At 46.9% G+C, this 24,705-nt stretch overlaps 1 protein-coding gene across 1 annotated transcript in view; it reads right to left on the reverse strand.

Moving 5' to 3' along the window:
- Positions 1-24,098, reverse strand: part of LOC121878953 (homeotic protein spalt-major-like) — a 47,565-nt gene extending 23,467 nt beyond the window's left edge. The window contains exons 1-2 of the mRNA XM_042385405.1: positions 23,995-24,098; positions 17,155-17,253 (exon numbers count right to left, since the gene is read on the reverse strand). Coding sequence (XP_042241339.1) covers positions 17,155-17,253; positions 23,995-24,087 — 192 coding nt within the window. The 5' untranslated portion in view covers positions 24,088-24,098. The remainder of the gene's footprint in view (positions 1-17,154; positions 17,254-23,994) is intronic.
- Between the last annotated feature and the right edge of the window lie 607 nt (positions 24,099-24,705).

Below are 24,705 nucleotides of genomic sequence, written 5' to 3' on the forward strand. Positions count from 1 at the left end.
ATAGTGCCCTTAACTACTTATTGCCCTAAATCCCACTTCACTTATTATTGCCCTGAACATTGCCCTGAACACCTTAACTACTTATTGCCCTGAACACTACCCTTCATTTTGCCTGAACACTGCCCTTAAGTACTCATTGCTGAATAGTGCGCCAACTACTTAGCCTTTAAATCCTTCACTTATTGCCTGAACATTGGCCTGAACACTGCCCTTAACTATATTGCCTGAACACTACCTCAGTTCTTATTGCCTTGAAAACTGTCATTCAATTCTTATTGTCCTGAACACTGCTTTTGACTACTTACTTGCCCAGGCTGTCTTTAACTACTTATTGCCCTGTGAACATTGTCCTTAACTTTTAATTCAGCAATTGCCCAAACTATAAATTGCCTTGAACACTGCCCTTCAGTATTTATTGCCCTGAACACTTTGCTACTTATTGCCCTGAGCACTGCTCTTCATTACTTGTTGCCCTGAACACTGTCCTTCAGTATTTTGGCCCTGAACACTTTGCTACTTATTGCCCTGAACAATGCCTTTCACTACTTATTGCCCTGAACCCCTCCTGCCCTGAACACTGCCATTCAGTATTTATTGCCCTGAACACTTTGCTATTAAGTGTCCTGAACCTTCTTACTGCCCTGAACATTTGCTACTTATTGCCCTGAACACTGCCTCTAACTTCTTATTGCCCTCAACACTGTCCTTCAATATGTACTGCCCTCAACACTGTCCTTCACTATGTACTGTCCTCACACTTTTCACTATGTACTGCCCTCAACACTGTCCTTCACTATGTACTGTCCTCAACACTGTCCTTCATATGTACTTTCCCCTCAACACTGTCCTTCACTATGTACTGCCTCAACACTGTCCTTCCTATGTGCTGTCTCCAACACTGTCATCCACTGTACCTCAACACTGTCCTTCAATATGTGCTGTCTTCACTCCCCTTCCTATATGCCTCAACACTGTCCTTTACTATGTACTGCCCTCAACACTGTCCTTCACTATGTGCCTCCTTTGTCATATGTGCTGCCCTCTGTATTCATTATTTACTCTGCCCTCCTCAACACTGTTTCCTGTTCCTCAACACTGTCCTTCATTCCTTTCTGTCATCTTTGTCCTTCACTGTCTTCTCCTGTCCTTCCTTATATGTGCTGTCCTCAACACTGTCCTTCACCTATACCCTCCTTACTGTCCTTCTATACTGCCCTCAACACTGTCCTTCACTATGTACTGTCCTCAACACTGTCCTTCACTTTGTCTGTCTACAAGCCATGTCCTTCACTGCTGTCCTCATATACTTTCACTATGTGCTTCTCAACACTGTCCTTCACTGTGCCTTCCTCAACACTGTCCTTCCCTATGTGCCTTCAACACTGTCCTTCACTATGTGCTGCCTCTTTTGTCCTTCATATGTACTGCCCTCAACACTGTCCTTCACTGTGTACTGTCCTAACACTGTCCTTCACTGCTGTCTTGCTGTCCTTAACACTATTCACTATGTACCTTCCAACACTGTCCTCACTGTGTGCCTCAACACTGTCCTTCACTATGTATTGACCTCTGTCTTCACTATGTACTGCCCTCAACACTGTCCTTCACTACCTCAACACTGTCCTTCACTGTGTCCTCAACACTGTCCTTCACTATGTACTGCCTCACCCTGTCCTTCACTATGTACTGTCCTCAACACTGCTCTTCTATGTTGCCCTCAACCTGTCCTTCACTGTATTGCTGTCCTCAACACTGTCCTTCACTTGCTGTCTTCCTCAACTGCTGTCATTCACTATGTGCTGTCTCAATGTCCTTACTGTCCCTCTTTCTATATACTGTCCTCCAACATTGTCCTTCACTATTCTGCTTCCCTCAACACTGTCCTTCATATGTACTGTCCTCAACACTGTCTCACTATGCTGTCTCAACACTGTCCTTCACTATATCTTTACCTCAACCTGTCCTTCTATGTCTGCCTCCTTCTGTCCTTCACACTGTCCTTCACTGTGCTGCTCCTCAACACTGTCCTTCACTTCTCTTCCTGTCTTTCACTATATGCCCTCAACACTGTCCTTCACTATGTACTGCCCTCAACACTGTCCTTCACATCCTTCACTATGTGCTGTCCTCAACACTGTCCTTCACTATGTGCTGTCCTCAACACTGTCCTTCACTATGTACTGCCCTCAACACTGTCCCACACTGTCCTTCACTATGTACTGCCCTCAACTGTCCTTCACACTGTCCTTCACTATGTACTGCTCTCAACACTCAACTATGTGCTGTCCTCAACACTGTCCTTCACTATGTGCTGTCCTCAACACTGTCCTTCACTATGTACTGCTCCCTCAACACTGTCCTTCACTATGTACTGCCCTCAACACTGTCCTTCACACTGTCCTTCACTATGTGCTGTCCTCAACACTGTCCTTCACTATGTGCCCACAACACTGTCCTTTCACTATGTACTCTCAACACTGTCCTTCACACTGTCCTTCACTATGTGCTGTCCTCAACACTGTCCTTCACTTATGTACTGCCTCAACACTGTCCTTCACTATGTACTGCCTCCAACACTGTCCTTCACACTGTCCTTCACTATGTACTGTCCCACACTGGCCTCACTGTACTGCCCTCAACACTGTCCTTCACTATGTGCTGTCCTCAACACTGTCCTTCACTATGTACTGCCTCAACACTATCCTTCACTATGTACTGCCCTCAACACTGTCCTTCACTATGTGTACTGCCCTCAACACTGTCCTTCACTATGTGCTGTCCTCAACACTGTCCTTCACTATGTACTGCCCTCAACACTGTCCTTCACTATGTACTGCCCTCAACACTGTCCTTCACTATGTACTGCCTCAACACTCTCCTTCACTATGTGCTGTCCTCAACACTGTCCTCACTATGTACTGCCCTCAACACTGTCCTTCACTATGTACTGCCCTCAACACTGTCCTTCACACTGTCCTTCACTATGTACTGTCCTCAACACTGGCCTTCACTATGTACTGCCCTCAACACTGTCCTTCACTATGTGCTGTCCTCAACACTGTCCTTCACTATGTACTGCCCTCAACACTGTCCTTCACTATGTACTGCCCTCAACACTGTCCTTCACTATGTGCTGCCCTCAACACTGTCCTTCACTATGTGCTGTCCTCAACACTGTCCTTCACTATGTGCTGTCCTCAACACTGTCCTTCACTATGTACTGCCCTCAACACTGTCCTTCACTATGTACTGCCCTCAACACTGTCCTCACACTGTCCTTCACTATGTACTGTCCTCAACACTGTCCTCACTATGTGCTGTCCCCAACACTGTCCTTCACTATGTACTGCCCTCAACACTGTCCTTCACACTGTCCTTCACTATGTGCTGTCCTCAACACTGTCCTCACTATGTACTGCCCTCAACACTGTCCTTCACAATGTACTGCCCTCAACACTGTCCTTCACACTGGCCTTCACTATGTACTGTCCTCAACACTGTCCTTCATTCTAGTGCTGTCCTCAACACTGTCCTTCACTATGTACTGCCCTCAACACTGTCCTTCACTATGTACTGTCCTCAACACTGTCCTTCACACTGTCCTTCACTATGTACTGTCCTTAACACTGTTCTTCACTATGTACTGCCCTCAACACTGTCCTTCACTATGTCCTGTCCTCAACACTGTCCTTCACTATGTGCTGCCCTCAACACTGTCCTTCACTATGTGCTGTCCTCAACACTGTCCTTCACTATGTACTGTCCTCAACACTGTCCTTCACACTGTCCTTCACTATGTACTGCCCTCAACACTGTCCTTCACTATGTACTGCCCTCAACACTGTCCTTCACTATGTGCTGCCCTAACACTGTTCTTCACTATGTGCTGCCCTCAACACTGTCCTTCACTATGTGCTGTCCTCAACACTGTCCTTCACTATGTACTGCCCTCAACACTGTGCTTCACTATGTACTGCCCTCAACACTGTCCTTCACACTGTCCTTCCTGCCTCAACACTGTCCTTCACACTGTCCATATGCCCCAACACTGTCCTCACTATGTACTGCCCTCAACACTGTCCTTCACTATGTACTGTCCTTAACACTGTCCTTTCACTATCTGTCATCAACACTGTCCTTCACACTGTCCTTCACTATGTACTGTCCTCAACACTGTTCTTCACTATGTGCTGCCCTCAACACTGTCCTACTTATGTGCTGTCCTTCAACACTGTCCTTCATTGTACTGCCTCAACACTGTCCTTCTATGTGCTGCCTCAACACTGTCCTTCACTATGTGCTGTCTCAACACTGTCCTTCACTATGTGCTGTCTCAACACTGTCCTTCATCATGTACTGCCCTCAACACTGTCCTCACTATGTACTGCCCTCAACACCTCCTCCACTGTCCTCACTATGTCTGTCCTCAACACTGTCCTTCACTATGTGCTGTCCTCAACACTGTCCTTCACTATGTACTGCCCTCAACACTGTCCTTCACACTGTCCTTCACTAGGTCCTCACCGTCCTTCACTATGTACTGCCCTCAACACTGTCCTTCACAATGTACTTGCCCTCAACACTGTCCTTCACACTGGCCTCACTATGTACTGTCTCAACACTGTCCTTCACTATGTGCTGTCCTCAACACTGTCCTTCACGTACTGCCCTCAACACTGTCCTTCACTATGTACTGTCCTCAACACTGTCCTTCACACTGTCCTTCACTATGTACTGTCCTTAACACTGTTCTTCACTATGTACTGCCCTCAACACTGTCCTTCACTATGTCCTGTCCTCAACACTGTCCTTCACTATGTGCTGCCCTCAACACTGTCCTTCACTATGTGCGTCCTCAACACTGTCCTTCACTATGTACTGTCCTCAACACTGTCCTTCACACTGTCCTTCACTATGTACTGCCCTCAACACTGTTCTTCACTATGTACTGCCCTCAACACTGTCCTTCACTATGTGCTGCCTCAACACTGTTCTTCACTATGTGCTGCCCTCAACACCTTCACTATGTGGTCTCAACACTGTCCTCACTATGTACTGCCCTAACACTGTCCTTCACTATGTACTGCCCTCAACACTGTCCTTCACACTGTCCTTCACTATGTACTGCCCTCAACACTGTCCTTCACACTGTCCTTCACTGTACCGCCCTCAACACTGTCCTTCACTATGTACTGCCCTCAACACTGTCCTTCACTATGTACTGTCCTTAACACTGTCCTTCACTATGTACTGTCCTCAACACCTGTCCTTCACTATGTACTGTCCTCACACTGTTCTTCACTATGCTGCCCTCAACACTGTCCTTCACTATGTGCTGTCCTCAACACTGTCCTTCACTATGTACTGCCCTCAACACTGTCCTTCACACTGTCCTTCACTATGTACTGTCCTAACACTGGCCTTCACTATGTACTGCCCTCAACACTGTCCTTCACTTTGTGCTGCCCTCAACACTGTCCTTCACTATGTACTGCCCTCAACACTGTCCTCACACTGTCCTTCACTATGATTGTCCTCAACACTGTCCTTCACTATGTACTGTCCCCACTGTCCTTCACTATGTACTGCCCTCAACACTGTCCTTCACTATGTGCTGTCCTCAACACTGTCCTTCACTATGTACTGCCCTCAACACTGTCCTTCACTATGTACTGCCCTCAACACTGTCCTTCACTATGTACTGCCCTCAACACTGTCCTTCACACTGTCCTTCACTATGTACTGTCCTTACCTTCCTTCACTATGTACTGCCCTCAACACTGTCCTTCACTATGTACTGGCCTCAACACTGTCCTCACACTGCCTCACTATGTACTGTCCTCAACACTGTCCTTCACTATGTGCTGTCCTCAACACTGTCCTTCACTTGTACTGCCCTCAACACTGTCCTTCACTATGTACTGTCCTCAACACTGTCCTTCACACGATGTACTGCCTCAACACTGCCCTTCACTATGTGCTGCCCTCAACACTGTCCTTCACTATGTGCTGTCCTCAACACTGTCCTTCACTATGTACTGTCCTCAACACTGTCCTTCACACTGTCCTTCACTATGTACTGCCTCAACACTGTCCTTCACTATGTACTGCCCTCAACACTGTCCTTCACACTGGCCTTCACTATGTACTGTCCTCAACACTGTCCTTCACTATGTGCTGCCCTCAACACTGTCCTTCACTATGTACTGCCCTCAACACTGTCCTTCACTATGTACTGCCCCAACACTGTCCTTCACTATGTACTGCCCTCAACACTGTCCTTCACTATGTACTGCCCTCAACACTGTCCTTCACTATGTACTGTCCTCAACACTGTCCTTCACACTGTCCTTCACTATGTACTGCCTCAACACTGTCCTTCACTATGTACTGTCCTCAACACTGTCCTTCACTATGTACTGTCCTCAACACTGTCCTTCACTATGTACTGTCCTCAACACTGTCCTTCACTATGTACTGTCTCAACACTGTCCTTCACTATGTACTGTCCTCAACACTGTCCTTCACTATGTACTGTCCTCAACACTGTCCTTCACACTGTCCTTCACTATGTACTGCCCTCAACACTGTCCTTCACTATGTACTGTCCTCAACACTGTCCTTCTCTATGTACTGTCCTCAACACTGTCCTTCACTATGTACTGTCCTCACACTGTCCTTCACACTGTCCTTCACTATGTACTGCCCTCAACACTGTCCTTCACTATGTACTGTCCTCAACACTGTCCTTCACTATGTGCTGTCCTCAACACTGTCCTTCACTATGTACTGTCCTCAACACTGTCCTTCACTATGTACTGCCTCAACACTGTCCTTCACTATACTGTCCTCAACACTGTCCTTCACTATGTACTCTCAACACTGTCCTTCACTATGTACTGCCCTCAACACTGTCCTTCACTATGTACTGTCCCCCAACACTGTCCTTCATTATGTACTGCCCTCAACACTGTCCTTCACTATGTTGTCCAACACTGTCCTTCACTATGTGCTGTCCTCAACACTGTCCTTCACTATGTACTGTCCCAACACTGTCCTTCACACTGTCCTTCAATGTACTGCCCTCAACACTGTCCTTCACTATGTACTGTCCTCAACACTGTCCTTCACTATGTACTGCCCTCAACACTGTCCTTCACTATGTACTGTCCTTAACACTGTCCTTCACTATGTACTGCCCTCAACACTGTCCTTCACTAGTACCATCCTTAACACTGTCCTTCAGTATGTACTGTCCTAACACTCTCCTTCACTATGTACTGCCTCAACACTGTCCTTCACTATGTACTGCCTCAACACTGTCCTTCACTATGTACTGCCCTCAACACTGTCCTTCACTATGTACTGCCTCAACACTGTCCTTCATTATGTACTGTCCTCAACACTGTGCTTCATTATGTACTGCCCTCAACACTGTCCTTCACTATGTACTGTCCACAACACTGTCCTTCACTATGTACTGTCCTCAACACTGTCCTTCACTATGTACTGTCCTCAACACTGTCCTTCACTATGCTGCCCTCAACACTGTCCTTCACTATGTACTGCCCTCAACACTCTCCTTCACTATGTACTGTCCTCAACACTGTTCCACTATGTACTGCCCTCAACACCTCCTTCACTATGTACTGTCCTCAACACTGTCCTTCACTATGTACTGCCCTCAACACTGTCCTTCACTATGTACTGCCCTCAACACTGTCCTTCACTATGTACTGTCCTCAACACTGTCCTTCACTATGTACTGCCCCTAACACTGTCCTTCACTATACTGCCCCAACACTGTCCTTCACTATGTACTGCCCTCAACACTGTCCTTCACTATGTACTGTCCTCAACACTGTCCTTCACTATGTACTGCCCTCAACACTGTCCTTCACTATGTACTGCCCTCAACACTGTCCTTCACTATGTACTGCCCTCAACACTCTCCTTCACTATGTACTGTCCTCAACCTGTCCTTCACTATGTGTGCCCTCAACACTGTCCTTCACTATGTACTGCCCTCAACACTGTCCTTCACTATGTACTGTCCTCAACACTGTCCTTCACTATGTACTGTCCTCAACACTGTCCTTCACTATGTACTGTCCTCAACACTGTCCTTCACTATGTACTGCCCTCAACACTGTCCTTCGCTATGTACTGTCCTCAACACTGTCCTTCACTATGTACTGCCCTTACCATTAATTACGTTATAATCTGGAGTCTTCTATTTGTCCGCCCGTTTATGTGAGTCTCGTGAAATTAACCCAGACCACCTAACAAAATTTTCCCGATACATTGTTTACTGAAATACCTGACAGATAGTGGTTTTCCTATTCTCGAGGCTTCAAGTACGACCGTGAAACACTTTTTTTAGTAAGTGCACCTGTTAAATGTCTTAGTTAACAGTAGTTCATCTTTGAGTCTCCTTCTGGAGGTCAAGGAGGTACACGAGTTGGTAATGTCATTACCCTGGTGAAACACTCTTACCCTCGCTCACTCACGTAGAAATATTGAGAAGGCAGTGGGGTTATATTACTGTGTTCAAAAGCTGTGAAGAACATCTATACAAAGGCTAAGTTCTGTCTTTTAATGTGTTATGTCTGTCTGTATGTCCACCTACTTACTCTTGTCTTGTTATAACGTGAAGAGTGTCTTGTCTGTCGAACATTTGTGTTGACGTATCTCTTCTGCTCCTCCGGCGTCACAGCCCAAGCTTGGCTCACTATCTAGCTTCTTACTAAGCAAAAATAGTAATAGCCATTCATTCGATTCTATGACTTTTACCTTAAAATAAAATACTTCTCATTTGAATGTCTTAGTGAACAAATTGACGCGAAACTAGGTGTATGCGTGAGGCTGTGGCGCAGTTGTCAGTCATGTGAGGGTTGGTGGAAACGCTCGCCAAGTGGACACTTCTCAGCCTTAGAGGTGGCTGCCATAACTCGCTCAAAACAACCACTTATAACTCAGCTCATGTTATATCATGTTGGCTTTGGTTGCGTTTCCAGAACCCCCGCATGAGAGGAAGCAGTACAGCAGGAGGCCCCATCTGGCTGTGCCCCAACCCTGTGCTCTGGCCCGCGACACTCTACTACTGGTGGTGACATGGTTATGGCCCCGTTGGACCCTGGTGGACCCTGGAGGACCTCGCCCGTGGTCCTGGACTGAGCCTAGACACGGAACTCCGTGGGCGTGCGCGCGGCCGGGACTGGTCGCTCCTAACACTCTACCTATGCACGTGGACGCGTCGCTACCCAGAGTGAGGTGGGCGGCGACTGAAGCAAGGAGAAGGACAAGGAGAAGGAAGAGGATGAGAGGAGGAGGAATGAGGTAATATATACACATGCAGATGCATCGACCACGGCCAATGACAGAGAGTGATTACATACAATATATATTTTTTCCACAAGCTTAGCCCCATATATATATATATATATATATATATATATATATATATATATATATCCTGAACTTAAAACAAAACAAATAAAACCTTAATAATAAGTTAAACACTAAATAAATAACTTATATTAACTGTGGGTGAAGGAAGAAGACCAAGACCACACACCGTAAACACCAGACCATTAGTAGTTGTTCTGAATAACACCGACCACCACAGTTGTCTTAAAACCATCACCAAGACCAAACACTTCCGGCAGGAGCCTGGGTCTAGTCACTAAGACCAATGGATAAATATTTTTTTCCTTAAAACTAACTTGTCATGAAAAGCAGGAAAGACCAAGTGGAACCCAAAGTCTAGCACTAAGACCAAGTGGAACCCAAAGTCTAGCACTAAGACCAAGTGGAACCCAAAGTCTAGCACTAAGACCAAGTGGAACCCAAAGTCGAGCACCATGACCAAGTGGAACCCAAAGTCTAGCACTAAGACCAAGTGGAACCCAAAGTCTAGCACTAAGACCAAGTGGAACCCAAAATCTAACACTAAGACCAAGTGGAACCCAAAGTCTAGCACTAAGACCAAGTGGAACCCAAAGTCAGGCACCAAGACCAAGTGGAACCCAAAGTCAGGCACCAAGACCAAGTGGAACCCAAAGTCAAGCATCAAGACCAAGTGGAAACCAAAGTCAAGCACCAAGACCAAGTGGAAACCAAAGTCTAGCACCAAGATCAAGTGGAACCCAAAATCTGGCAGTACTTAGAGGGATATCATTAAACACTAATTAGTACTTGAAGAACAACATCAATACCACCAGTTTATACATGTAAGGCGCCAACAGGACTGACTGCCACTTGAGGAAACCAACACACTAACTTGGACTTGAAAAACACTCCAAGGAATTGAAGATGACGCAAAGGGCTTGAAGAAGACTCAAGGACTTGAAGCACATTCTTAGGACTTGAAGAAGACTCCAAAGACTTGAAGAACACTCCAAGGACTTAAAAAAGACACCAAGGACTTGAACAACATCCCAAAAACTTGAAGAAGTCTCCAAGGACCTGAAGAAGACTCCAAGTACTTGAAGACTCCAAGGGCTTGAAGAATACTCCAAGAACTTGAAGAAGACTCAAGGACTTGAAGCACATTCTTAGGACTTGAAAAAGACTCCAAGGACTTAAAGAAGACTCAAGGACTTGAAGCACATTCTTAGGACTTGAAGAAGACCCCAAGGACTTGAAGAAGACTCCAAGGACTTGAAGAACATTCCAAAAACTTGAAGAAGTCTCCAAGAACTTGAAGAAGACACCAAGGACTTGAAGAAGACTCCAAGGGCTTGAAGAAGACTCTAAAGCCTTGAAGAAACCTCCAAGGACTTGAAGAAACCTCCAAGGACTTGAAAAAGACTTCAAGGACTTGAAGAAGACTCCAAGGACTTGAAGAAAACTTCAAAGACTTGAAAAAGACTCTAAAGCCTTGAAGAAACCTCCAAGGACTTGAAGAAGCCTCCAAGGACTTGAAGAAGACTTCAAGGACTTGAAAAAGACTCCAAGGACATGAAGAAGACTTCAAAGACTTGAAAAAGACTCCAAGTACTTGAAGAAACCTCCGAGGACTTGAAGAAGACTTCAAGGACTTGAAGAAGACTCCAAGGACATGAAGAAGACTTCAAAGACTTGAAAAAGACTCCAAGTACTTGAAGAAACCTCCGAGGACTTGAAGAAGACTTCAAGGACTTGAAGAAGACTCCAAGGACATGAAGAAGACTTCAAAAAGACTCCAAGTACTTGAAGAAACCTCCGAGGACTTGAAGAAGACTCCAAGGACATGAAGAAGACTTCAAGGACTTGAAGAAGACTCCAAGAACTTGAAGAAGACTCCAAGGACTTGGAGAAGACTCCAAGGATCTTGAAGAAGACTGCAAGGACATGAAGAAGACTCCAAGGACTTGAAGAAGCCTCCAAGGACTTGAAGAAGACTTCAAGGACTTGAAGAAGACTCCAAGGACATGAAGAAGACTCCAAGGACTTGAAGAAGCCTCCAAGGACTTGAAGAAGACTTCAAGGACTTGAAGAAGACTCCAAGGACATGAAGAAGACTTCAAGGACTTGAAGAAGACTCCAAGGACATGAAGAAGACTTCAAAGACTTGAAAAAGACTCCAAGTACTTGAAGAAACCTCCGAGGACTTGAAGAAGACTTCAAGGACTTGAAGAAGACTTCAAAAAGACTCCAAGTACTTGAAGAAACCTCCGAGGACTTGAAGAAGACTCCAAGGACATGGAGAAGACTTCAAGGACTTGAAGAAGACTCCAAGAACTTGAAGAAGACTCCAAGGACTTGGAGAAGACTCCAAGGATCTTGAAGAAGACTGCAAGGACTTCAGAAGACTCCAAGAACTCGACGAACACTCCAAGGACCTGAAGAACATTTTAAGGACCTGAAGAGCATTCTAAGAATTTAAGAAGACTCCAAGGACTTGAATAAGTCTCCAAGAACTCGACGAACACTCCAAGGACTTCAGAAGACTCCAAGAACTCGACGAACACTCCAAGGACCTGAAGAACATTTTAAGGACCTGAAGAACATTCTAAGAATTTAAGAAGACTCCAAGGACTTGAAGAAGACTCCAAGGACTTGAAGAAGACTCCAAGGACTTGAAGAAGACTCCAAGAATTAACTGGCATTTGAGGGACACCAAGAGGCACTTGCGGGAAACCACCATGACTAAGTGGTGTCTCACAGTTATTGCCTGAAGGAAACATTGAACATCAAGAACTAAACTACAGTAAACAAATATTGTATCTGTTTATACAAAATGTTCTGATGACAGTTGAGTATCCTGTAATAACTTTGCTTTATAGTAAATCTCTTGTTATATGAATTATTTTGTCTATGCCCAGTTTTCCAGCTGAATTTTCTACTGAAAGAAAGAAATTTAACAGAGGATAATGACATCAGAGTAAAGTTGTTTCTGCTCTGTTAAGGCAGAGGAAACGTTTCAGGCCAACTGTGTTCTCTGGCAAATTTGTCTCACTAGATCATTAATGTTTTACATGTTTTATTTTAATTTAATTCAAGAGTTGTTTTTATGAATTTTAAATGTTACTCAATTTTATCTCAAACCATTTGTAATATTCTCCATGATGCACTTCAATTTAATTAAACCTGGTATAAATATTGTCTATGTTTAGTTCATTTCAGACAGATTTTAATTCTTTATATGCATATTTTGTCTAAAGTTGGTTAGGTTAGGTTTTAACGCTACTGTATTTAATGTAAATCACTGTATCTCGTTTTCATTTTCTATTTTGTCACAACCTGGTTTTAATATCTTCTCTCGTATTACTTTATCTTGTTTAGAATTATTTGTAATGCTTTCTACTTTGTGTTACTTCTCTCCATACCTCACTACAGACTGACTAAGTGAGGTGTTAATATTACTTAAGTTTGAAATACAATACTTCAAGATTTCCCTTTGTTTGTTTTCAACCATATGAGCAACTGTAGGTTAAAGGTAGTCAAGGGGAACGAGTGGTGATCAAGACAGTCTTATTGTACCTTGTGGTCCTCCGCTCACTAATAACACCTCAAGTACAAGTCATTACTAATACTCCGTTTACTTTCTAATGGAGTGAGGAGCAGCCATTCATAACCAGGCTATTAATAATAAAAAAACACTATATAAAAATCTTATAGCTAAGTTATCAAAATAATTAATTCTATATAAATTTTAAGAATTGATCTAATATACTAACCAGATCTCATAACATTAATCAGATCATTAATAAAATAATTAATATCATCCTTAATCTTATCATCCGTGCTTAAAAAAATTTAAAATTCTTTCTGAGCTCATGGCAACTACTAATAAAAATAATCATCCTAAACTAGTAAAATCACTTTGTTGTTGTTTTTAGAATCTTTAATTAATAAACAAGGGGTCGTGTTATGATAATCACGAGCAATTATCGATCATAATCACTTTGGGATCATCGTTAGCTGATAATAGTAATAATAATTCATAACTATCAAAATAATTTCTCAAACATGCATGGTTGTGGGGGCACTTTAACTAAGATTCTCATAGCCTTAATATTATCATGACCAACTTCGACTGTGTTCTTTTAGTTCCTTATAACAAGAAATCTACTGAAGATCTTGTAAAGCCAGGATGTTACCCAGATTATTGTTTAAACAGTGGTTAGGCAATGTGTCTTCTCTTGATATAATGAAGCAAGGCTAACCAATGACCAAACAAAGACGAGCCTAAAGATCAAACATAGACCAACCAAATGACCAAACAAGACCAACCAAAAGACTAAACAAGGTCCAAAGAAAGATCAACCAAAACACCAAACAATACCAACCAAAAGACCAAACAAAGACCAACCAAAGGACCAAACAAAGACCTACCAAAAGGCCAAATAAAAACCAAACAAAGGTCAACCAAAAGACCCAAAAAGACCAACAAAACACCAACCAAAGGCCAAACAAGGACCAGTCAAAGAGTAATCAAGGACCAACCAAAAACTACATTAGGTCAGACATCTAAAAGACTTAAAGGAGTAAATTCCAATCTTCAATAACACAAAACGTTCAAGATAAGAGAAACAATATTAATAATAATAATAATAATAATAATAATAATAATAATAATAATAATAATAATAATAATAATAATAATAATAATAATAATAATAATAATAATAAGTAGTCCAAATATTCCAGAAGTCAAAAAGTATCTAATTATAAAAACATGGATGACAGAAGGTATGAGTCACTGTATGAATAAGAGGACTCACATCACTAGACCAGGAGGCTGAGCACTAGCTTCCTCAGACACTAACTAATTCACGTGTCTGCTGCTGGATACATCAACATTAAACACTAAAGATGTGCTGACGGTTAAACTCTTTAAAGACTGGAGTAGTAACCATACAGCTTTAAAGGTTAAGTACTGACAGATTTGCTTAAGCTTTCTGTCAATTCACTTCCGACAGGTTTTCCCTGACAGAACAAGTTTATGCTCTCTGCACTGACAATTCAGTTCTGATATCTTTTTCCCCTGACAGATCAATAATTTCTAATAGTTGGTCCACTACCTTCGGCAGTTCAGCACCGACAGTTTTAGCGGGTGGAACTAAAGTTAACGAAAGAAGAGTTTACATACAACAGTTACCGTGAGTCTCGGTAATAGTATAGATGACTGACTCCTTCTGTATAGTACTGTATGTATACCATCACGGAGTCAGTCACAACCAGACCTAACAAAGATCTAATATACAGCTCAAGAAACAAGGTGGAAAATGAAAACTTGAAGAAGAAAGCAAGCAGATGCCTGAATTTAAAGAAAAAAAGTTGAAGAGTTTGCCTGAAGATTATAACATCTTCTTGGCTTACCACACACAGGTAGACAACAAATAATACTAAAAATATAAACATAAAGACGTTAACCAGATATAATAAATAATAACTGGTATAAATAATAATAATAATAATTTCTTGTAGAACTGGAGAGACAACCCCTGAAGAACATTCCCCCCTCCCCTCCGTCCCTCTCTGTGAGTGGGCGTGGGGCTTGTGGTGGTGCGGGCGTGGAGGGTTGGAGTTCGGGCTGGGAAACGGGCGGGGGTGTGGGCGTGCACATTGGCCATGCAACATGCACAAACAACTAGACCATCATGCGTCGTGCAGCAGGTGACTACATGCTATTAGTGCCGGAGCCGATCATCTGTCTGCCGCCGTAGTAGCTGTGTTCACTATAAGGCATCCATCGTCTATGTTTACTCTAGAGAAAATATTTTCCTTTATTTATTTATTTGTATGTGTAATAAAATGGGAATAATAGTGGATTTTAAGTGTCTTATGCGAATTAGTAAGGGTCTTTTATTTTTTTTTATTCTCTAAATTTAAAATATGACTAAGTGATGGAGGAGGTTTTTTGCGCATCTAAAAAAGTGGTCGAAAGCTCTAACATTAGTTTCATCCTTTGGTGGTTAAAAAAACAAAAACAATAGAATGAATAAAATGTTTATCATAAAATTGCTGCTATTAATCCGGTAGTGACAGATGGTCAACTTGAGTCTGATAACGAGAGGACAAGACCTACCTGACGAGGGGACGCCCACCACGCAACACTGCTACACCAGCCTCGTGTACTGCTCATGACACACACATTTCTCTATCTGATGTACGATGTGCAAACTGTAATTCATGAACAACCACGAGTTGTTAATAACAAACATGTTCATAGATATGTAATGAAAGATAAAATTAGTTATCGCGTAATTCATTCTTTTGCTATTTAATTTTTTCATACACAATCACAATAAAAATAACATGTGCTGTACAACATCTGAGAACAGAAAATGCTGAACTCGTCCCTGGGTCCCTGGCGTCCACTGAGACACACAGGAAGAAGTGAATCGCTAATGCTTGTTTCTTATACAAGTTCCAAAAGGGACATAGAGGCTCCCAGACACCTCGCTTACTTTAAACTCGCTTCAACTGTCAACATAACTCTTCCTTCAGGAGTCTCTGGTCAGTAGTATCTTTCTGGTGTCATACTCCATATTTCTTCAAGCTATCTTTAATTTTCATGGTAGACACAGCAGTGGGTTTCTACACATCACCAAATATTTGTTGTATGTAAACAGTACAGGGACTTGCTAGTGGTTGTGTGAACCAGACATCTCGGAGCTGTAACAAGTTACCAACGGACTCGTTAAAAGCATCGACTAGCTGTCCTTGTTAGGGTCATCAACCTTCTAACTGTTTCTTGCAATGTTGTTTTATTTAAGATGTCCTATATTACCCTTAGCCCAATGGTGCGTCTGTCTGAAGCATTCTGGCGTACTAGCTTTACAGCTACTAAATATCTGTATTGAACAATTATCGTTAACACATAGTGCTCGAGTACTTGGCAGGTGAAGCCTCTACCATCTGTATAACTCACCATGGCGACCAACTGCCGGGGTGAAAGACTCACCACACTGGCGAGGATCACAGTTCATCCCGGTGAGGTTTACTGGTTTACCTGTGTCCCATTGGTGGTGGAGGAAGGGAACTGAAACATTAGTAACCAGGACCTCCCAGATCACCCCTGACAGGTTATGAGGTACACCCTCGTAACTCACTTAGCAGGGTCACAGGGCGACAAATCCACCATGGTGACGTCCAGCAGACCCTTGTGTTATACACGAGATTCAATGTCATACCCTGCACAGTAGTTCACAGTTTGGGTTCCTTTCCTTCAACTACCCAAATTAGCTTGAACAACAACTTAATATGGTAGTTCAAATTGTCATATGATAATTCTTCTTACATTCAGTTGACTAAATACATGACACAGCAGCAGTGAGCCCTGTACACTAATTAGTGTTAAGTAAGTAACTGAGAACGAAGGGCAGAATAATTTTTGAGTCAGTGATGTGAGGAGCTCTGTATAAGCGAGTTAGTGTCTTCCCTTAACACAATTCCTTGTGGGAAAAATACGTAGGAAGCGTGAGTCACTACACGGGCAGCCAGTGCTCTTGATTACAAGTTCAATTATAACTTGAACATGTAACCCATAAGTAACGCAGCACTTCATTATTCCAGGGAGTTACTTTTACCAGTTGTGGCCAGCGGGGCTGTAGTGTAGGCATGGGTGGTGGGTGTCCCCGCGGCAGGTGGCGTGTGAGGTGTAGCGGCTGAAGCACTAGACGAGTGTCATGCAGGTGAGCGTGCAGGTCAAGCACCACCTACCTTCTTGCAGTACTGACACTGGTAGGCGCCGCGTCCCTCGTGCTGCTCGGCCGCGTGCCGCATGATGTTCTCCTTGCCCAGCACCGCCAGACCGCACACCTGCCGAGAGGAGCGTTAGTTACTACTGCTGTCTGAAGAGTAACTGGAGGTTAGGTGACTTGTTGCTGAGACAGGTGTTGGCTGCTACTGTTGCTGGGGAAGGAGTGGGGTATTGGCTGCTGCTGTTGCTGGGGTGGAAGGGGAGGTGTTTGCTGTTGCTGGGAAAGGAGGGGGGTGTTGGCTGCTGCTGTTGTTGGGGAAGGAGGGGTGTTGCCTGCTGCTGTTGCTGGAGGAGGGGTGTTGCCTGCTGCTGTTGCTGGGGAAGGAGGTGTTGGCTGCTGCTGTTGTTGGGAAGGGAGGGGGTTGTTGCCTGCTGCTGTTGCTGGGGAAGGAGGGGGGGTGTTGGCTGCTGCTGTTGTTAGGAGGGAGGAGAGGTGTTGTTTAATGCTGGGAGAGGGAGGACTTTTACCTGTTACTGCTAGGGAGGGATGAAGGATGATAGTAGACGCTAGGAAAGTGTTTGGATGATGGAGGAAGGAAGGAAACTCTCTCGGGAGTGAGGAGGAGGAGGAGGAGGAGGAGGAGGAGGAGGAGGAGGAAGCTCTTCCTGCTGCTGGGGGAGGGAGGAGGAGCAACTCTTACCTGCTGCTGGGGAAAGATGAGGAAGAGGAGGAGGAGCAACTCTTCCTGCTGCTGGGGAGGGAGGAGGAAGAGGAGGAGGAGAAACTCTTCCTGCTGCTGGGGACGGAGGAGGAAGAGGAGGAGGAGCAACTTTTCCTGCTGCTGGGAGGGAGAAGGAGCAACTCTTCTGCTGCTGGGGGAGGGAGGAGGAGGAGGAGCAACCTTCCTGCTGCTGGGGAGGGAGGAGGAAAAGCAACTCTTCCTGCTTCTGGGGAGGAAGGAGGAGGAGGAGGAGGAGGAGGAACTTTTCTTCCTGCTGGGGAGGGAGGAGGAGAAGGAGGAGCAATCTTCCTGCTGCTGGGGGGAGGGAGGAGGAGGGGAAGGAGGGGAGGAGGAGGGGAAGAGGAGCAGTTTTCCTGCTGCTGGGGAGGGAGGAGGAGGGAGGGGAGGGAGGAGCAACTCTTCCTGCTGCTGGGGAGGGAGGAAGGGGGAAGGAGGGGAGGAGGAGGGAGGAAGAGGAGCAGCTTTGCTGCTGGGGGGAAGGGAGGAGGAGGGAGGAGGAGGAGGGGCCATTCTTCCTGCTGCTGCGGGGAGGGGAGGAGGAGGAGGAGGAGGAAGAGGAGCAACTCTTCCTGCTGCTGGGAGGGGAGGGAGGAGGGAGGAGGAACTCTTCCTGCTGCTGGGGAGGGAGGAGGAGGAGGAAGAGGAGGAGGAGCAACTCTTCCTGCTGGGGGAGGGAGGAGGAGGGAAGGAGGGGAGGAGGAGGAGGGAAGAGGAGCAGCTCTTTCTGCTGCTGGGGAAGGAGGAGGAGGAGGAGGAGGAGGGAGGGAGGAGAGGAGGAGAGGAGGAGGAGGGACCATTTTCCTGCTGCTGCGGAGGGAGAGGAGGTGGAGGAGGAAGAGGAGCAACTCTTCCTGCTGCTGAGGGAGGAGGAGGAACTATTCCTACCTGGGGAGGGAGGAGGAGAAGGAAGAGGACGAGGAGCAATCTTCTTGCTGCTGGGGGGGGAGGAGGAGGAGGAGGAGGAGGCAACTCTTCCTGCTGCTGGGGGAGGGAGGAGGAGGAGGAACTATTCCTACTGCTGGGGAGGGAGGAGGAGAAGGGAGGACGAGAGCAACTCTTCTTGCTGCTGGGGAGGGAGGGAGGAGGAGGAGGAGGAGGGGGCAATCTTCCTGTTGCTGGGGGAGGGAGGAGAGGAGGAGGAGGAGGATGAGCAACTCTTCCTGCTGCTGGGGAGGGAGGGAGGAGGAGGAGGAGGAGGAGGAGCAACTTTCTTGCTGGGGGAATGGGAGGAGGAGGGAGGAGGAGGAGGAGGAGGAGGAGGAGGGAGCAACTTTTCCTGGCTGGGGGAGGGAGGAGGAGGGAGGAGGAGGAGGGGAGGGAGGAGGAGGAGGAGGGAGGAGGAGGGGAGGAGGAGGAGGAGGGGAGGAGGATGGGGGCACCTTCCTGCTGCTGGGGAGGGAGGGAGGAGGGAGGAGGAGGGAGGAGGAGGAGCAACTTTCCTAAGCTGGGGAGGGAGGAGGAGGAGGAGGAGGAGGAGGAGGCAACTCTTCCTGCTGCTGGGGAAGGGAGGAGGAGGAGGAGGAGGAGGAGGAGGAGGAGGAGCAACACTTCCTGCTGCTGGGGAGGGGAGGAGGAGGAGGAGGAGGAGGAGGAGGAAGAGGAGGAGGAGGAAGAGAAGAGCAACTTCTTGCTGCTGGGGAGGGAGGAGGAGGGAGGAGGAGGAGGAGGAAGAGGAGGAGGAGGGAAGAGGAGGAGCAACTCTTCTTGCTGCTGGGGCAGGGAGGAGGAGGAGGGAGGAGGAGGAGGAGGAGGAGCAACTCTTCCTGCTGCTGGGGGAGGGAGGAGGGAGGAGGAGGAGGAGGGAGGGGAGGGGGCAATCCTTTCCTGCTGCTGGGGAAGGGAGGAGGGAGGAGGAGGAGGAGAGGAGGAGGAGGAGCAACACTCTCGCTGCTGGGGGAGGGAGGAGGAGGAGGAGGAGGAGGAGGGAGAGGAGGAGGAAGAGGAGGAGGAGCAACTGTCCCTGCAAGGAGGAGGGAGGAGGAGGAGGAGGAGGAGGAGGAGGAAGAGGAGGAGGAGGAAGAGGAGGAGTTACTTTGCTGCTGGGGCAGGGAGGAGGAGGAGGAGGAGGAGGAGGAGGAGGAGGAGGGGCAACTCTTCCTGCTGCTGGGGGAGGGAGGGAGGAGGAGGAGGAGGAGGAGGGAGAGGAGGAGGAGGAGAGATAAGGAGGGGCAACTTTCCTGCTGCTGGGGAGGGAGGAGGAGGAGGAGGAGGAGGAGGAGGAGGAGGGACTCTTTCCTGCTGCTGAGGGAGGGAGGAGGAGGAGTAGGGAGGAGGAGGAGGAGAGGGAGGAGGAGTAGATAAGGAGGGCAACTTTCCTGCTGCTGGGGCAGGGAGGAGGAGGATCAATTCCTGCTGCTGGAGGAGGAGCAACTATTCCTACTGCTGGGGGGAGGGGAGGAGGAGGAGGAGGAGGAGGAGGAGGAGGAGCAACTCTTCCCTGCTGCTGGAGGAGGGAGGAGGAGGAGGAGGAGGAGCAATCCTTTCCTGCTGTGGGGGAGGGAGGAGGAGGAGGAGGGGCAACTTTTCCTGCAGCTGGGGAGGGAGGAGGAGGAGGAGGAGAGGAGGAACCTTCCTGCTGCTGGAGGGAGGGAGGAGGAGGAGGAGGAGGAGCAACCTGCTGCTGGGGGGAGGGAGGAGGAGGAGGAGGAGGAGCAACTCTTCCTGCTGTTGGAGGAGGGAGGAGGAGGAGGAGGGAGGAGGGAGGAGGAGGAGGAGGAGCAACTTTCCTGCTGCTGGAGGAGGAGGAGGAGGAGAGGAGAGGAGGAGCAAATCCCTGCTGCTGGGAGGGAGAGGAGGAGGAGGTGCAACTTTTCCTTGCTGCTGGGAGGGAGGAGGGAGGAGAGGAGGTGCACTCTCCTGGCTGGGGGGAGGGAGGAGGGAGGAGGGAGGGAGGAGGAGGGAAGAGGAGGAGGTAGAGGAGGAGGAGCAAACTGAGCAAGTTGGGGAGGGAGGAGGGAGGAGGAGGAGGAGGAGGAAGAGGAGGAGGAGGAGAGGAGCAACTCTTGCTGCTGGGGCAGGGAGGAGGAGAGGAGGAGGGAGGGGCAATTCTCTTCCTGTGCTGGGGGGAGGGAGGAGGAGGAGGAGGAGGAGGAGGTGCAACTTCTTCCTGCTGCTGGGGGAGGGAGGGAGGGAGGAGGAGGTGCAAATTTTTCCTGCTGGGGGGAGGGAGGAGGGAGGAGGAGGGAGGGGCAACTTTTCTGCTGGTGGGGGGGAGGGAGGAGGAGGAGGAGGTGCAACCTTCCTGCTAGGGGGGAGGGGAGGGAGGAGGGAGGAGGAGGAGGGGCACCCTTCAAGCTGCTGGGGAGGGAGGGAGGAGGAGGAGGGGCACCCTTTCCTGCAGCTGGGGGAGGGAGGAGGAGGAGGGAGGAGGAGAGCAACCTTTTCCTGCTGCTGGGAGGGAGGAGGAGGAGGAGGAGGAGGGGCAACTCTTCCTGCAGCTGGGGAGGGAGGAGGAGGAGGAGGAGGAGGAGGAGGAGGAGGAGGAGGAGGAGGAGGAGCAACTTCCTGCTGCTGGGGAGGGGGGGAGGAGGAGGAGGGGCAACTTTCTGCTGCTGCGGGGGGGGGGAGGGGAGGAGGAGGAGGAGGAGAGCAACCTTCTGCTGCTGTGTGGGGGGGAGGAGGAGGAGGAGGAGGAGGAACTCTTCCTGCTGCTGGGGGAGGAGAGGAGGAGGGAGGAGCAACTTCCTGCTGCTGGGAGGGAGGAGGAGGAGGAGGAGGAGGAGGAGGAGTAGGAGGGCAACTCTTCCTGCTGCTGGGGAGGGAGGAGGAGGAGAGGAGAAGGAGCAAGTTTCTGCTGCTGGGGGAGGGAGGAGGAGGAGGCAACCTTCCGCTGCTGGGGGAGGGAGGAGGAGGGAGGAGAAGGAGCAAGTCTTCCTGCTGTTGGGGGAGGAGGAGAGGAGGAGGAGGAGGAGGAGGAGGGAGGAGGAGGAGGAGGAGGAGGAGGAGCAACTCCTTCCTGCTGCTGGGGTGGGAAGAGAGGAAGAGGAGGAGGAGGGAGGAGAGGAGGAGGAGGAGGAGCAACTTTTCCCGCTGGGGGGGAGGAGGAGAGGAGGAGGAAGAGAACTCTTCCTGCTGCTGGGGAGGAGGAGGAGGAGGAGGAGCAACTCCTTCCTGCCGTTGGGGGATAGAGGAGGAGGAGGAGAACTCTTCCCGCTGGGTCATGGGAGGAGGAGGAGGAAGAGGAACTTTTCCCTGCTGCTCGGGAAGGGAGGAGGAGGAGGAGGAGGAGGAGCAGTTCTTCCTGCTGCTGGGGGAGGGAGGAGGAGGGGCAACCTTCCTGCTGGTGGGAGGGAGGAAGAGGATGGGCAACTCTTCCTGCTGGTGAGGAAGGAGGAGGGAGGGCAACCTTCCCGCTGGTGGGGGAGGAGGAGGAGGAAGGCAACCTTCCCACTGGAGGAGGAGGAGGAGGGGCAACTCTTCCTGCTGGTGGGGAGGGGAGGAGGAGGAGGCAACTCTTCCTGCTGGTGGGGAGGGAGGAGGAGGAGGGGCAACTCTTCCTGCTGGTGGGGAGGGAGGAGGGCTCTAGTTACCTTCCTTGTTTATATGAACGGTTCTCATCCCTTAAGATAAAAGAGGTTTAAGAGTGACCCTGAATATATATTTAATGTAACCTAACTAAACTAACCTTAAGTAACATAACCTAATCCTAAACTAACTAAGCTAATCCTAACCAAACCAGCCTTAAGTAACATAACCTAATCCTAAACTAACTAACCTAATCCTAAACTAAAACCAGCCTTAAGTAACATAACCTAATCCTAAACTAACTAAGCTAATCCTAAACTAAACCAGCCTTAAGTAACATAACCTAATCCTAAACTAACTAATCCCAATTCTAAACTAAACCAGCCTTAGTACCATAACCCAAACCTAAACTAAACCAACCTAATCCTAAACTAAACCAGCTTAAGTAACATAACCTAATCCTAAACTAACTAAGCTAATCCTAAACTAAACCAGCCTTAAGTAACATAACCTAATCCTAAACTAACTAACCTAATCCTAAACTAAACCAGCCTTAAGTACCATAACCTAAACCTAAACTAAACTAACCTAGTCCTAAACTAAGTAAATCCTAATCCTAACCTAACCTAGGTAGTCGGCAGCTACCAAACAGGGAGGTACTACCGCCTGGGAAGATATTGGAACATAATGTGTTGTCTAATGGTAGACCCTGCTGCCATATGGCATCACGAAAATTGTGACCAAGTCCCAGGTTGCTGAACTGACTTTCTGCCTCATTTACACACAATTGCAGGGTCTCAATTGTTTCTCTTACCATTGACAACACAACATGCATATATTGTTTCTCACTCTTGATCTTTTTTATTTTTGTATTTCTTTATGGTTCTTTATTATTATTATTATTATTATTATTATTATTATTATTATTATTATTATTATTATTATTATTATTATTATTATTATTATTATTATTATTATTATTATTATTATTATCATTAATTTCTTTTATTGTAAATTTTACTTATCTGAATTATTAATATTATTATTACACTTGGCTTCTCCCAGGCCCCGATGGGTGGAAAGATGACTTAGCCCGCGGGCTATCTCTGTAAAAAACCTAAGTTAACATAACTTAGCCTAATTTTAAAATAATTAACCTAATCGTAAACTAAACTAAACTAAACTAAACTAATATAAAATAAACTAACGTAACGTAACGTAACTTAACCTAAGCTAATCCTAAACTTACCTTTGATAAAACTCAGTAGAGTGGGAAAGATGAAATAGTTAATACATATTGTGTTTACATTTTAATGATAATGATAATGATGGTATTTAAAATGACAGTAGTTCATCTTAATTAGCATACTCGTGTAGTTACGTTACTGTAAAGAAAATTAAACTAACTTGCTAACATAAAGAGAGTTAGGCTCTAATTAGTGATGGTGAAATTAGTTATAATAGTCATTAGAGTAGTTACATTTTCGTAATGATAATGAGAATAATGTAAAATACACCTGGAGTCATTAGCTTTATAATTAGTGATGATGACAGTACAGCAGATGTCATAATAGTTAGGCAGGAAGGGAAGTAGTTACCTTGGAGTAGCGTTGATGAGAGTAGTGTTAACAAGCAGTGGGGGTAGTTAGTTACCTTGCAGTGGTACTTGCGGATGGTGAGAGAGTAGTTAGGGTCGTGGAAGACAGAACAATGCATCCGGTAGTAGAGTGGGTGAGAGAACTTCATGTTGCAGCCCCCGCAGTCTGTGGAGAAGACCTCAGTTAGTGGCGATACTTTCACTCCTCTCTCAGTCACCCTACCTCACCCCTCAGTCACCCACATCTCACCCCTTAAATCCTCTCTCAGTCAGCTCACTCTCACTCCTCACCTCTCAGTTCCTCCCTCAGTCACCCCACCTCACCCCTTAGTTCCTCCCTCAGTCACCCCACCTCACCCCTTAGTTCCTCCCTCAGTCAGCTCACTCTCACTCCTCATCTCTCAGTTCCTCCCTCAGTCACCTCACCCTCACACCTTCCCTCTCACTTTCATCCCTCAATCACCACATCTCACTCTCACCCTTCACTTCCCTCAGTCACCTCAGTCTCACCTCCTCCCTCAGTCAATTCACCCCTCACCTCCTACCTCAGTCATCTCACCGCTCACCTCAGTCACCTCATTCCTCTACAACACTTCACCCTCTTAACAAGTCAACGGATCACGTGAATATTAACCACCCTAACGCTAACATACCTTAACCTTACTTAACTCAACCCAATACAAACCTAACTTTGGCTAACATAAACCTAACTCACCCTAACCTAACCTAACTATTTAAACATGTATCTTCATTGAGTTTCTTTGTAA

Source organism: Homarus americanus, unplaced genomic scaffold, assembly GCF_018991925.1.
Source record: "Homarus americanus isolate GMGI-L3 unplaced genomic scaffold, GMGI_Hamer_2.0 scaffold4060, whole genome shotgun sequence".
In the NCBI taxonomy this organism is placed as follows: Eukaryota; Metazoa; Arthropoda; class Malacostraca; order Decapoda; family Nephropidae; genus Homarus; species Homarus americanus.